Here is a 16332-nt window from a genome sequence, read left to right as displayed (position 1 = left end):
ACGAATTCAAATATCCACTAAAATGGCAGATTTTCACTATCACATTTATAATTTAATGTTTGAATGGTCTTAAGCTAATACAAAACAGATTTGTCAGTATGAAACTTCAAAACGGAACAAATAATAACTGATTACATTTAGTAGTTTACACATCGAAGCTGGTTTATGGTTGTCTTACTATTTTTGTACCGTTTCATTTAAGCAGATACCAGTTTATTTAAAGCAATGCATTGAAAAGAAACGAGAAATTTGAAATGAAGGGTTTAATTTTTAAATTTATCAGTATTAATTTGATATTGAATAAAAATAACTTATTAATATGGATTGGGTAAAATCATTAGATTGAAAAATCATAAGACCGCCCTCTACAATAGCAATAACAAATATGGCGGAAAGTTAAAAAACCATCTTGCAAAATAGATTTTTTTCTCTTATTTCTTGCTTATTGTATTCTATAGTCCGCAACCTGTCTGGCAGGTTTAATTTTGGAGAATAAAACTGCTGACTATACAAGCCTTTTAACGATAGAATTATCAGTTTTCCTATCATAGGTTGGTGGTTTTTACAGGGCATTCTGGCTTCCTCAACCAATACAAACTGGCCACCACAAAATAACCCAAAATCATTGCTTAAAAGTGGCGTTAAAACACAAAAAATCAAATTCAATTCATCTTACTTGCCACCATTGAGATCTATGAGTTTCTTTCTGATATTACTGAAGTCTGGTCTGAAGTCAGGATTCTCATTCCAACAACTTGTCATCAGATTGTAGGCTTTGTCTGGGATGTTACTATTATCTGGTATCAGTGGACGATATGGAGGATCCTCACCTTTCCTCACACGATTTATTATCTCTGTAAAATCATATAAAACATGATTTCAGCTTATACACTCTATTGCTTTTTGAAATTCTGCACTGGTTGACCCAAGAATTAGCACGGGTTGAAGTATTGACGTCATACAACAATCGCTTTTCTATTATGGCGTCAGATATTTTACTGGAAACTTTAATTGTGTTGTCCTAGAGGAGTAATTTAAGTGTGTACAAAAAGCAATACGGTATATTCTATATACAACATACATTTAAGAAATCAAATAACATTTGTATATAAACATTGGAAAAACTTGACACAACAAACTTTCTCCGATCGCTTTATCAAATATACTGAGAGCTGAGAGTTTATGTGTAGTTTCCAAAATTATTTAAATTCCTGTAGTTACAAAGTAATTTTATGAAAGCAGAATACCTATATATTCACTTATTCATCCAGTTATATATTTTTTGTGTTGTAAGTCTTAACTGATGACAACTATATATAAGCAAACTTTTTCAGAAGGAAATGATTATCATGATATCCATTCAAATGTATCAGATAACAATCCCTTGTCATGGGAGATAATTCATTACTTTTTCAAACATGTGAGATAATTATCTCCCTTACCTTTAGATGAGCTGACATTATTGAAATAATATGGGGTACACCTTAGCAATATTTCTTGAATAATAATTCCAAAGCTGTATACATCTCCTTTCTGTGTCCCTTTAGTGTCTTGTTTGTGTTGCCTTAACAGTTCTGGTGCTGTCCATAACATTCCTAGGAAAGTAAAAAAAATACAGTAATTACAAGTTTGTTTTTTTTTTAAATTTTTAATACTAATTTTTTTTTCAATTTCAATTATCATTACTATGCATTACAGCAAGTTTGTCTTTATCCTTTTAATTTCAATATCTGCTATTTTACAAATGATAAAACAAATAAACATTTTTTTTAGAAGACTCATAATATTTTTGATGGCATTTACTTTAATTTGCTATTTTTGAAGAAATGTGAGATTTTTTATTGCAATATGTCAGAAAATCCTGCATACAAAAAATGCTATCAGTATTTAAACTGTGATTTTTAACTCTTGTAATACCCATTGCATTGAAAATTCAGTGGCAGATCCAGAACTTTTCATAAGGGCAGTGTTCTAGGATTTTTTTGGCACCTTGACTTACCACGGGTAAGATCAATAAAAAAATTACTTACCCACATCTAAAAGTTAAATCCGCCAACCAATGCGGACGGCGCAAAGCGCCGTCCCCGACGGGAAGCTTTAGCTCGCCGCCCTTATGGCCGGGGGTCTGGGGGCGGCTCAAGGCCCCCAGAAGCTCTGGGGTAAATGATGCAAAATCCTGCATTCTAGCCATTTCCTGGCACCTTTTTCATGCTTCAGAAAGTACCCTTTTTTGTGATGTCAAATGATGTTTTGTATGAAGCAATGATGACTAAAGTGTATTGAAAAGTATTTGAAATATATGGCTTAATTGTAACTATATACCTATACCACCAGAAAAGTACATTGAACTATAACAGTACTTCACTGACTTTCATACAAATAATCCACTGTAAAAAAAATGAGATTCACTTGTTGTCGAGTATCGAGTTGCGAGTTACGAAAGTCGAGTTGCGAGTTACAAAAGTCGAGTTGCGAGTTAAGAAAGTCGAGTTGCGAGTTACGAAAGTCGAGTTGCGAGTTACGAAAGTCGAGTTGCGAGTTACAAAAGTCGAGTTGCGAGTTACGAAAGTCGAGTTGCGAGTTAAGAAAGTCGAGTTGCGAGTTACAAAAGTCGAGTTGCGAGTTACGAAAGTCGAGTTGCGAGTTAAGAAAGTCGAGTTGCGAGTTACAAAAGTCGAGTTGCGAGTTACGAAAGTCGAGTTGCGAGTTAAGAAAGTCGAGTTGCGAGTTACAAAAGTCGAGTTGCGAGTTACGAAAGTCGAGTTGCGAGTTAAGAAAGTCGAGTTGCAAGTTACAAAAGTCGAGTTGCGAGTTAAGAAAGTCGGGTTGCGAGTTACGAAAGTCGAGTTGCGAGTTACGAAAGTCGAGTTGCGAGTTACAAAAGTCGAGTTGCGAGTTACGAAAGTGGAATTCCGTAAAAATGTTGAAACGAAACTATTTCAATTTTTTGGTGTAACTGTTTAACATTTTGGAAGGATGATTGCTTATAGAATTGTATACAGTACTGTTTATTATTTTTGTTGTTTGGACTTCATCTGAGTCTCTTGTAAAAATAAAATGGATTGCTTACATAATCACTACGTATAGTATTTTCTGAAGAAGCAGATAGCGTTTTGAAATACAGCGGATAGCTTGCAGTTTAATTATTATTGAATTTCATAGCTAGCAACTTCATATTAAACGTAAAGGGAGATAGCAACTAAACTATAGTACATATATGTAAAAGACCCCTTCTGCAGATTTCGTTTAAAGTGGGCTTATTGGGGCAGCTGCAGAGCCGGGCAATATTTGTTAGGATCCGCAAAATTTATTCTTTGGCAGTGACACTCAAAATTGTGGACGTTAAAATTATATACGGTATGTCTACATTGGCTAGAGATGTAGTGGAAATGTTGGGCGTGCATAAAACCAGTTTAAACCCGCCGCATTTTTGTGTCTGACCTAAGTCAGGAACCTGTTGCCTTTGTTTTTTTTTTAATTTTGGTTCATCTTTATGTTTAGGAGCATAGAATGGCGTCCATATTCTTGATCTAATGAACATTATGTGTTGGGGCATGCTCGGGGCTCCCTCTAGGTGTGTGACTTCTCGCTGTGTTGAAGACCTAACGGCCTTTGGTTGAATTGTATGTTTTGGTTGGGTTGCTGTCTCTTTGACTTATTCCCCGTTTTTATTCTTTAGTCTATACGTGTAGCTATTGTTATAACTACATTTGCTCCATTTTACAGGTTAAATTTAATTGGAAAGTTTCAAATGGTTATTGCTACATCGTGAAAATATTTTTTTTTAAGTATTCCTCCTGGGTATTGGGTAACTTATAAAACTGAGTCACTTAGGTTTACAATTATATAGTGTTCACATGTTTAAGATTGTCAATTATGAGTTAGTAAACCGTTTTCCGTTAGTTTTCTAAAAAAAATTAATTTGAATTGTTTCAGTCATATTTTTCATGTTTGGGCCATTTATAGCAGACTACAAGGAATGGATTTTGAAGGCCATAAGGTTTTCTATGGTGGCTTGAATCCACTTCATTTGACCTTGATAGTGCCTCATTACCAATCATACCACTGTGGCACATCTCCTTATTTTTATACGACCGCAAACAATTTGTTGGGATCGTATGATCAACGCATTGAATGTTCGTTATTAAGAGATAATTTACACATGCACATGTCTTTGTTTAACGACTTTTGTGATGTATGAAACAAAACAGATATTAATAAATCCATACGAAATTCCAATGAGCAAACTATTTTTTCCATGATTTTTCAGTATGTTATAGTCCGAGCGAGATGCCGAATTTCCTTTACTATTCTATTTTTAGGATTATTTGTTTACGAAATGTAAGGTTTATACTGGTAATAAGGTAATGACAGGTTCTTTTTATGTTGTAGTGTAAACGCACTGGGTCTCGTTTTTTTAAGGATACAGTTGTTTTTTTTAATACTTCCAGAACTTAACTTATATGAGACTCTTATAAATAAGTATTAAATATAATAACTCGTCCAATTCCCGCAATCACGGGATTAACTAAGTTCGAGTATGATGCATGCTTTGTTTATCAAATGTGAATCAAACATGAAACTTCGGTGTCAAAAATATTTTTGTAACTCGCAACTCGATTTTTGTAACTCGCAACTCGACTTTCTTAACTCGCAACTCGACTTTCGTAACTCGCAACTCGACTTTTGTAACTCGCAACTCGACTTTCTTAACTCGCAACTCGACTTTCGTAACTCGCAACTCGACTTTTGTAACTCGCAACTCGACTTTTGTAACTCGCAACTCGACTTTCGTAACTCGCAACTCGACTTTCTTAACTCGCAACTCGACTTTCGTAACTCGTAACTCGACTTTCTTAACTCGCAACTTGCAACTCGACGATAAGAAACCCACAAAAAAAATAAGGGACTTACATGCAACTCTTTTTAAAAATCAGACATGCTCTTTATAAAATACTGAATATTTTTCAGGCTGATTCACTGAACATTAATGATTAAGGATAAGTCATTTGTTGCACATAGATTTTAAATTTAAAAACTTTTATGACATGCTTTAAATTATATGTTGTGAAGTTTGTCTGAACAAAGCTGGATTCGGATACGATTGAATTTTGTACAAAATTAAAAAAAAACGATTTCTTACTAAATTTGACAAATATGTTATAGTTATTACTATGTCATTTATTAAGAGCTATAATAAATGCAACTGTAAGTTTATTTTCCTCCGATGACAAGAAAAAAAATCGTTTATGTCCCGATTTAAGCACCAGTTATCAATCCGGATTTTCCAATTTTACCGACACCGTGACCGACTTTTAGAATGATAGGAGAAGAATGTGGTCTCTTTTGCGCTTGATTACACCTAGTAAACGAGTGCTTGAATAAAAGCACCTATAGACATCGACAAAATCTTCGATCTTTTATCAAAGTTTTTTCTCGTGATTTAATAAAAATAAAAAGCAGATATGGGAAAATTGAAGAGGACCGGGAAATTTCAAGAGTTTTTCGGCTTCCCCGAACTTGAAAATTGACTTACCACCGGGTGACAAAGGCTAAAAAATGACTTACCCGTTGTCCTAATCCACTTACCCCGGGTAACGGGTAATGGGAATCCTAGAACACTGTAAGGGGGGGCACTGACTGACCTAAGGGGGGCACGCTCCAGTCAGGCCCCTCCAGTCACACTTTAGTAATTCCCTATATAATCAACCAAATTTTTCTCACAAAGGGGGGGGGGGGCTGGATCCGCCTATGAAATTGAACAATAATTTAAACATTACAACAATTTTGGAATTTATATGATATCAAAGTCAATAAAGTCCTGAAATAATCCTTTTTTCTTTTAATAATCAAAAACATAAAATGAAACCAAATTGTTTCTATGATTTCTGTTAAATCTTACTGTTATAGAATTCATGTTCCCCTAACTCTGCACTTGGTTCCTCAGGCTGAGAGGTTATTGCACCATAATCAGTTATTTTCAGCACCCATCTACTATCAATAACACAGTTACTGGACTTCAAGTTGCCATGAGAACGTAAATGACTTTTGTGCAAAAATTCCATTCCCTGTGAGTAAACAATGATACAAATTAAATTAAACCCAAAAAATATATATATCATATATGCCTTAAATCTTCCCAGAGTACATAGCACCACTTTTTGCTACTTGAAAGTTTCAATTTTGCACTATTGAAGTTGTAATGCATTTTTCCATCAACTAAGTTGTTTAATTTTTTGATAGTGTAGTCATGTAAAAACTATGTGATTGATGTATAAAAATTAAAGGTCTGTTCCAGAAATGTATGTATAGGGGAGAGAAGATTTTTTTTATTTTAGCAAGCCATGAATAAAATATAAATTGTTTAATTTTGATAATTGGTTTTAGGTATCTTTCTAAAATAATAACACCCATCAAATTTTAACAGAAGTGCATTCCTTTCCTCATGCAATCAATTCTTGAAAATCTGATTTATAAAAAGGGGAGATAATAGAATATCACAAAAGACACAAACCTTTGCTAAATCTATTGCAAAAGACATTTTGAACATCCAATCCAATTTTATGTCATCATTTTCCAAAATATCCTGAAAAACAAAAAAATAAATTATATTCTAACAGTGATAATACATTTTGAATCTTTTCTATACTTATAAATGTCTCATTGTTGGACATTAACTTATCAATGATATTGAACTTGATTCTGGTTTTAAACCTATCTCATACTGAACAATTGTAGAGGGTAGTAAAGGGTTATTTTCATGCAACTTGATTCGCATTTTTTATTTTATGTGCAGCCGTGAAAAAGGTTCGTTATTCACCATGTTTTGTGAAATCGGTTAAGAAGATCAAAGTGCAAGATTTTTTTTATTATTCGTTCATCGTGAAAAGGCAATTTTATTTCATGTTCTTCCATGCAGATACCCCCTTTACGCCCCTCTTCAACCTTAAAGAAGGTAATATCCTCTTTCTATGAGGACTCATTGGACACATTATGGAAGTAATGGTAAATTTAACCCATAAACTCTATTATGTCTCCAAAATTCTTCACTTATACCAGACTGCTGTTTGCTTTTGAAGAATTGCATGAATTCAGATAAAATCAAAAACCTACCATCCATAGTTACATAATTATATATGCTAATATTGTCATGAATTTTAAGTGGATCAAAACCGAGTATTAACTGCATAAAATTATGTGTGTTATGTGTATTCCATAAAGAATAATTTGTACCTGTAGACTTCCTTTAGCACAGTATCTTGTAAGTATATAACTATTGTTGGGCTCTAAACTTGCTCCTACGAAAGGGTTCAAATTGTCATGTTGTAATTCTCTTAACTGAAAAATAAAATTTCAATAATGAAAACATAAAATTTGGTTTATGTTTGTCTTCGTGAAAATAGCTGAATCTTTACTGTATAAAAATATTAAAGCACACATATCTAGAAGGTATTAAAAAACATTTCCATAAATTAAATGTAAAAACATTCCATGCATCTACACTTCTAAAGGAGAGGAAATATTTGTGATATGATGTATAAATGTAGTGTTTTGTACTTCCTAGATTTGTCTTTGAAAAATCTTTTTTACACATCTTACAGTAATCATCAAAAAGAAAGGAAAGTTTAAGGTTAAGAATTGTATGTATGTAAACTTACAGTTTTTAAATCTCTGAGAACTTCTCTAGTCAGTCTTATAGATCTTCTCTGTATACTCTTTACTGCAACAACTGTTCCCTGTATGGGGAATAAAAAGTTCAGTTTATATTTATTTTAATGTAATTTATATCTACTTGTCATGAAATTTTTGGTAATACAATTCAGGTAATCAACTTTTTTTAACAAGAAAGTGTATTTAGAGGAAACAATGCCCTGTTACCACAAACACATAACTCCAGAAATATCAAAGTGCCACCGTTATAATCAAAATTGAACTAGTTTGGTGTATTGTGTATAGGTTTCATGACATAAGGTTGAGGTGAATTAAAACTAGAGGCTCTAAAGAGCCTGTGTCGCTCACCTTGGTCTATGTGCATATTAAACAAAGGACACAAATGGATTCATGACAAAATTGTATTTTGGTGATGGTGATGTGTTTGAAGTTCTTACTTTACTGAACGATTTTGCTTCTTACAATTATATCTATAATGAACTTTGCCCATTAGTAACAGAGAACTATATTTGGTTAAAATTTACATAAATTTACCAAATTAATGAAAATTGTTAAAAATTGACTATAAAGGGCAATAACTCCTTAAGGGGTCAATTGACCATTTAGGTCATGTTGACTTATTTGTAGATCTTACTTTGCTGAACATTATTGCTGTTTACAGTTTATCGCTATCTATAATAGTATTCAAGATAACCAAAAACGGCAAAATTTCTTTAAAAATTACCAATTGGAGGGCAGCAACCCAACATCCAGTTGTCCAATTCATCTGAAAAATTCAGGGCAGATAGATATTGACTTGATTAACAATTTTACTTCTTGTCAGATTTGCTCTAGATGCTTTGGTTTCATAGTTATAAGCCCAAAACTGCATTTTACCCCTATGTTCTATTTTTAGCCGTGGCGGCCATCTTGGTTGAATGGCCAGGTCATCGGACACATTTTTCAAACTAGATACCCCAAAGATGATTGTGGCCTAGTAGTTTCAGTGGAGATTTTGTAAAAGATTACTTAGATTTATGAAAAATGGTTAAAGATTGACTATAAAGGGCAATAACTCCTAAACGGGTCAACTGACCATTTTGGTGATGTTGACTTATTTGTAGATCTTACTTTGCTGAACATTATTGCTGTTTACAATTTATCTCTATCTATAATAATATTCAAGATAATAACCAAAAACAGCAAAATTTCCTCAAAATTACCAATTCAGGGGCAGCAACCTAACAACCGATTGACCGATTCATCTGAAAATTTCAGGGCAGATAGATCTTGACCTGATATAAACATTTTTATCCCATGTCAGATTTCCTCAAAATGCTTTGGTTTTTGAGTTATAAGCCAAAAACTGCATTTTACCCCTATGTTCTATTTTTAGCGGTGGCAGCCATCTTGGTTGGTTGACCAGGTCACGCCACACATTTTTTAAACTAGATACCCCGAAGATGATTGTGGCCAAGTTTGGATTAATTTGGCCCAGTAGTTTCAGAAGAAGATTTTTGTAAAAGATTACTTTAATTTAAGAAAAATGGTTAAAAATTGACTATAAAGGGCAATAACTCCTAAACGGGTCAACTGACCATTTTGGTGATGTTGACTTATTTGTAGATCTTACTTTGCTGAACATTATTGCTGTTTACAATTTATCTCTATCTATAATAATATTCAAGATAATAACCAAAAACAGCAAAATTTCCTCAAAATTACCAATTCAGGGGCAGCAACCCAACAACCGATTGACCGATTCATCTGAAAATTTCAGGGCAGATAGATCTTGACCTGATATAAACATTTTTATCCCATGTCAGATTTCCTCAAAATGCTTTGGTTTTTGAGTTATAAGCCAAAAACTGCATTTTACCCCTATGTTCTATTTTTAGCAAGGCAGCCATCTTGGTTGGTTGACCAGGTCACGCCACACATTTTTTAAACTAGATACCCCAAAGATGATTGTGGCCAAGTTTGGATTAATTTGGCCCAGTAGTTTCAGAAGAAGATTTTTGTAAAAGATTACTTTAATTTACGAAAAATGGTTAAAAATTGACTATAAAGGGCAATAACTCCTAAACGGGTCAACTGACCATTTTGGTCATGTTGACTTATTTGTAGATCTTACTTTGCTGAACATTATTGCTGTTTACAGTTTATCTCTATCTATAATAATATTCAAGATAATAACCAAAAACAGCAAAATTTCCTCAAAATTACCAATTCAGGGGCAGCAACCCAACAACCGATTGACCGATTCATCTGAAAATTTCAGGGCAGATAGATCTTGACCTGATAAACATTTTTATCCCTGTCAGATTTCCTCAAAATGCTTTGGTTTTTGAGTTATAAGCCAAAAACTGCATTTTACCCCTTTTTAGCTCACCTGGCCCGAAGGGCCAAGTGAGCTTTTCCCATCACTTGGCGTCCGGCGTCCGGCGTCCGTCGTCCGTCGTCGTCGTCCGTCGTTAACTTTTACAAAAATCTTCTCCTCTGAAACTACTGGGCTAATTTCAACCAAACTTGGTTACAATCATCATTGGGGTTTCTAGTTTAAAAATTGTGTTCGGTGACCCCGCCAACCAACCAAGATGGCCGCCATGGCTAAAAATAGAACATGGGGGTAAAATGCAGTTTTTGGCTTATAACTCAAAAACCAAAGCATTTAGAGCAAATCTGACATGGGGTAAAATTGTTTATCAGGTCAAGATCTAACTGCCCTGAAATTTTCAGATGAATCGGACAACCCGTTGTTAGGTTGCTGCCCCTGAATTGGTAATTTTAAGAAAATTTTTGCTGTTTTTGGTTATTATCTTGAATATTATTATAGATAGAGATAAACTGTAAATAGAAAAAATGTTAAACAAAGTAAGAATTACAAATAAGTCAACAGGTCCAAAATGGTCAGTTGACCCCTTTAGGAGTTATTGCCCTTTATAGTCAATTTTTAACCATTTTTCGTAAATCTTAGTTATCTTTTACAAAAATCTTCTCCTCTGAAACTACTGGGCCAAATTTAACCAAATATGGCCAAAATCATAATTAGGGTATTTAGTTTAAAAATTGTGTCCGGTGACCCGCACAACAAACCAAGATGGCCGCCATGGCTAAAAATAGAACATAGGGGTAAAATGCAGTTTTTGGCTTATAACTCAAAAAACAAAGCAATTAGAGCAAATCTGACAGGATGAAAGTTGTTTATTAGGTCAAGATCTAACTGTCCTGAAATTTTCAGATGAATCGGACAACCCTTTGTTAGGTTGCTGCCCCTGAATTGGTAATTTTAAGGAAATTTTTGCTATTTTTGGTTATTTTCTTGAATATTATTATAGATAGAGATAAACTGTAAATAGAAAAAATGTTTAGCAAAGTAAGATTTACAAATAAGTCAACAGGTCCAAAATGGTCAGTTGACCCCTTTAGGAGTTATTGTCCTTTATAGTCAATTTTTAACCATTTTTTTCGTAAATCTTAGTTATATTTTACAAAAATCTTCTCCTCTGAAACTACTGGGCCAAATAAAAGCAAACTTGGCCACAATCATCATTGGGGTATCTAGTTTAAAAAATGTGTCCAGTGACCCAGCCAACCAACCAAGATGGCCGCCATGGCTAAAAATAGAACATAGGGGTAAAATGCAGTTTTGGGCTTATAACTTAAAAACCAAAGCATTTAGAGCAAATCTGACAGTGGAAAAAATTGTTTATCAAGTCCAGATCTATCTGCTCTAAAATTTTCAGATGAATTGGACAACTGGTTGTTAGGTTGCTGCCCCTGAATTGGTAATTTTAAGGAAATTTTGCTGTTTTTTGTTATTATCTTGAATACTATTATAGATAGAGATAATCTGTAAACAGCAATAATGTTCAGAAAAGTAAGATTTACAAATAAGTCAACGTGACTGAAATGGTCAATTGACCCCCTAAGGAGTTATTGTCCTTTATAGTCAATTTTTTAAAATTTTCATAAAATTTGTAAATTTTTACTAACATTTTCCACTGAAACTACTTGGTCAAGTTCATTATAGATAAAGATAATTGTAAGCAGCAAGAATGTTCAGTAAAGTAAGATGTACAAACACTTCACCATCACTAAAACACAATTTTTCATGAATCTATCTGCGTCCTTTGTTTAATATTCACATATACCAAGGTGAGCGACACAGGCTCTTTAGAGCCTCTAGTTTCTATTTTTAGCCATGGCGGGCATCTTGGTTGGTTGACCAGGTCACGCCACACATTTTTAAAACTAGATACCCCAAAGATGATTGTGGCCAAGTTTGGATTAATTTGGCCCAGTAGTTTCAGAGGAGAAGATTTTTGTAAAAGATTACCTTAATTAACGAAAAATGGTTAAAAATTGACTATAAAGGGCAATAACTCCTAAACGGGTCAACTGACCATTTTGGTCATGTTGACTTATTTGTAGATCTTACTTTGCTGAACATTATTGCTGTTTACAGTTTATCTCTATCTATAATAATATTCAAGATAATAACCAAAAACAGCAAAATTTCCTCAAAATTACCAATTCAGGGGCAGCAACCCAACAACCGATTGACCGATTCATCTGAAAATTTCAGGGCAGATAGATCTTGACCTGATAAACATTTTTACCCCATGTCAGATTTGCTCTAAATGCTTCGGTTTTTGAGTTATAAGCCAAAAATTGCATTTTACCCCTATGTTCTATTTTTAGCCGTGGCGGCCATCTTGGTTGGTTGACCGGGTCACGCCACACATTTTTTAAACTAGATACCCCAATGATGATTGTGGCCAAGTTTGGTTTGATTTGGCCCAGTAGTTTCAGAGGAGAAGATTTTTGTAAAAGTTAACGACGACGGACGACGACGACGGACGACGGACGCCGGACGACGGACGACGACGACGGACGCCGGACGCAAAGTGATGGGAATAGCTCACTTGGCCCTTCGGGCCAGGTGAGCTAAAAAGAGTGTTGAAACAACAAACTAATCTCTTTTTTTCATTTATGAAGAGTTTATCACTCTACAATAGTGAAAGTGATGCCACCCAAAATGAAATTTAGAGAACAGAATTTCCTTAAGCTGAGCTCCTTTGCACAGCGATAGACACATTAAAATGATTATTTTTCTAATGACATGCACAGTCATCATTTAAAAAAAACACCAAAAAACTAGAGGCTCTAAAGAGCCTGTGTCGCTCACCTTGGTATATGTGAATATTAAACAAAGGACGCAGATAGATTCATGAAAAATTGTGTTTTGGTGATGGTGAAGTGTTTGTACATCTTACTTTACTGAACATTCTTGCTGCTTACAATTATCTTTATCTATAATGAACTTGGCCAAGTAGTTTCAGTGGAAAATGTTAGTAAAAATTTACAAATTTTATGAAAATTTTAAAAAATTGACTATAAAGGACAATAACTCCTTAGGGGGTCAATTGACCATTTCAGTCACGTTGACTTATTTGTAAATCTTACTTTTCTGAACATTATTGCTGTTTACAGATTATCTCTATCTATAATAGTATTCAAGATAATAACAAAAAACAGCAAAATTTCCTTAAAATTACCAATTCAGGGGCAGCAACCTAACAACCAGTTGTCCAATTCATCTGAAAATTTTAGAGCAGATAGATCTGGACTTGATAAACAATTTCTTCCACTGTCAGATTTGCTCTAAATGCTTTGGTTTTTAAGTTATAAGCCCAAAACTGCATTTTACCCCTATGTTCTATTTTTAGCCATGGCAGCCATCTTGGTTGGTTGGCTGGGTCACTGGACACAATTTTAAAACTAGATACCCCAATGATGATTGTGGCCAAGTTTGCTTTTATTTGGCCCAGTAGTTTCAGAGGAGAAGATTTTTGTAAAATATAACTAAGATTTACGAAAATTGGTTAAAAATTGACTATAAAGGACAATAACTCCTAAAGGGGTCAACTGACCATTTTGGACCTGTTGACTTATTTGTAAATCTTACTTTGCTAAACATTTTTTTTAATTTACAGTTTATCTCTATCTATAATAATATTCAAGAAAATAACCAAAAATAGCAAAAATTTCCTTAAAATGACCAATTCAGGGGCAGCAACCTAACAAAGGGTTGTCCGATTCATCTGAAAATTTCAGGACAGTTAGATCTTAACCTAATAAACAACTTTTATCCTTGTCAGATTTGCTCTAATTGCTTTGGTTTTTGAGTTATAAGCCAAAAACTGCATTTTACCCCTATGTTCTATTTTTAGCCATGGCGGCCATCTTGGTTGGTTGTGCGGGTCACCGGACACAATTTTTAAACTAGATACCCTAATTATGATTTTGGCCATATTTGGTTAAATTTGTCCCAGTAGTTTCAGAGGAGAAGATTTTTGTAAAAGATAACTAAGATTTACGAAAAATGGTTAAAAATTGACTTTAAAGGGCAATAACTCCTAAAGGGGTCAACTGACCATTTAGGACCTGCTGACTTATTTGTAAATCTTACTTTGTTTAACATTTTTTTTATTTACAGTTTATCTCTATCTATAATAATATTCAAGATAATAACCAAAAACAGCAAAAATTTTCTTAAAATTACCAATTCAGGGGCAGCAACCTAACAACGGGTTGTCCTATTCATCTGAAAATTTCAGGGCAGTTAGATCTTGACCTGATAAACAATTTTACCCCATGTCAGATTTGCTCTAAATGCTTTGGTTTTTGAGTTATAAGCCAAAAACTGCATTTTACCCCCATGTTCTATTTTTAGCCATGGCGGCCATCTTGGTTGGTTGGCGGGGTCACCGAACACAATTTTTAAACTAGATACCCCAATGATGATTGTAACCAAGTTTGGTTGAAATTAGCCCAGTAGTTTCAGAGGAGAAGATTTTTGTAAAAGTTAACGACGGACGACGACGACGGACGACGGACGCCGGACGCCAAGTGATGAGAAAAGCTCACTTGGCCCTTCGGGCCAGGTGAGCTAATAAAAAGCAAGTAATATAACTCTTAGTTAAGTAAGGAGCTGTGGGATATATATTAGAAAACTACAATTATATCCAAAGAACGAGTATGTATGTAAATTACTTTAATTGCTACATACATCTACCAACAAATCTGTAGGACAACTAACAAATAACACATTATTAATTTACTAAAATTAACATGAAAGATTACCATACAACCTTAAATGATCACAAATTGTATTCCTTTAGATTTTTTCAATCTTTACTTGATTACTGATAATTCAGAAATTTTAGCATGCAATTACTACCATGAATGTTGAACAATGGACAACAGGTTGAGAATATATAATATATATATACAACTCGTCTAAACATCAACCCAACAATGTTAGATCTGTAAATTTGCTTTCGCAAATTTTTGGTTCTTCCCTCGCCGGGATTCGAACCCATGCTACTGTGATATCGTGACACCAAATCGCCTGCACTGCAGCCGTCCCGCACGTATCTTATATATATATATATATAGAGTCTATAAGAATCTACCAACCAGTAAACTTAATAGGTATTGGATCATCAAAATTGACAATCATCTGTTCAGTTTTTCCATCTTTGTGCAATGATATTCAACACTTTTTAGTGTTTTGTTTTCCATCTATTTATCGGTATTGTTACACAATCTTTCAGACTCATATATATATATATATATATATTTATTGCTTTCAGGAAATAGCAGAGATTGATTTAGGGGCACAGTCCCAGCCCTGACTCTCTCAATAGAAATACAAATTAATATGCTTAGTTAAAGCATAGATCTTTCTACAAATTTCTTTCCTAATGTCTCCTTGTTACCTCCTCCCCCTTTTTTTTTAATTCTGAAGCTCTATCTCAATGGTGCCTACAGATACTGCTATCAAAATTTAATGTGCAATGGTTATTTTTTGTTTCAAATATCCAATTGCAATTTTCACACTCATAAAAATTCTTAAACAAATTCTGAATTTTTGCATTCAACTTGACTCACCTTGTAGTTACCTATAGGTGTATACAGTAAATTTCTGTCTAAACTCACAGACGATCCAAAGCCCAAGGTATTTCTGGTTTCCTATAAAACATAATAAAAGGTTTGCAATAATCTTATGTGCACAAAAACGTTGTGAGTTCATGATGCTTCTTTTGAGTGTATAAATATAACTCCAAACTAAATAGACTTGTTCTTTGGTCTTTAGTATACATTTTTTTTCATTTTCTGTAATGAATATTTTAGTAAGCAATTCCAGAAATGTTTGTAAGAGGAAGCATACCTGCCAACTGTTTTAGGAGGATTTCCCCATATAGTCACCCTTATGGAAATTTTGAAAGAGCAATTTTGTCCACAATTTAAAACAAAACAATCAATTTTACCAGGGGTATAGGATTGTAAAAGTTATGAAGAAGCAAATGAACAATGTTAAAATGAATTTGAAGACCCCTTTCAACATTTTTGGGGACTGCCAACGCCATCTTGCATATAAAAAAAAACATGAGCATTTGAAATGTTGGCAGGTATGAGGAAGATGTAGTTCAAATCTTATTGTACAAACAGTGTGGTTAAATTTAGGAGTGAGATTTTTCAACATTATAAAAAAGTTTAAATATTCTGAGAATTGTGAGACAAGAAAAGTCATTTTAAAAAAAAGTCATCTCTGATTTCATTTAAATGAAGCAATTATTCCAAACGTAACTGTCATTTGTCAAGAAGCTTTAA

General features: G+C 33.8%; 1 protein-coding gene across 4 annotated transcripts in view; it reads right to left on the bottom strand.

Annotated features, from left to right (window-relative positions):
- Positions 1 to 16332, bottom strand: part of LOC139527219 (atrial natriuretic peptide receptor 1-like) — a 38411-nt gene that overhangs the window by 5269 nt on the left and 16810 nt on the right. For all 4 annotated transcript variants that reach the window (XM_071322546.1, XM_071322547.1, XM_071322548.1 and 1 more), the window contains 7 exons: positions 15610 to 15690; positions 7659 to 7736; positions 7234 to 7338; positions 6515 to 6586; positions 5903 to 6068; positions 1443 to 1595; positions 677 to 854 (listed from right to left, as the gene is read on the bottom strand). In XM_071322546.1, the coding sequence (XP_071178647.1) occupies positions 677 to 854; positions 1443 to 1595; positions 5903 to 6068; positions 6515 to 6586; positions 7234 to 7338; positions 7659 to 7736; positions 15610 to 15690 (833 nt within the window). The remainder of the gene's footprint in view (positions 1 to 676; positions 855 to 1442; positions 1596 to 5902; positions 6069 to 6514; positions 6587 to 7233; positions 7339 to 7658; positions 7737 to 15609; positions 15691 to 16332) is intronic.

Source organism: Mytilus edulis, chromosome 6 (genome assembly GCF_963676685.1).
Source record: "Mytilus edulis chromosome 6, xbMytEdul2.2, whole genome shotgun sequence".
NCBI lineage: Eukaryota > Metazoa > Mollusca > Bivalvia > Mytilida > Mytilidae > Mytilus > Mytilus edulis.
This window is presented reverse-complemented; position numbering and strand designations above follow the sequence as displayed.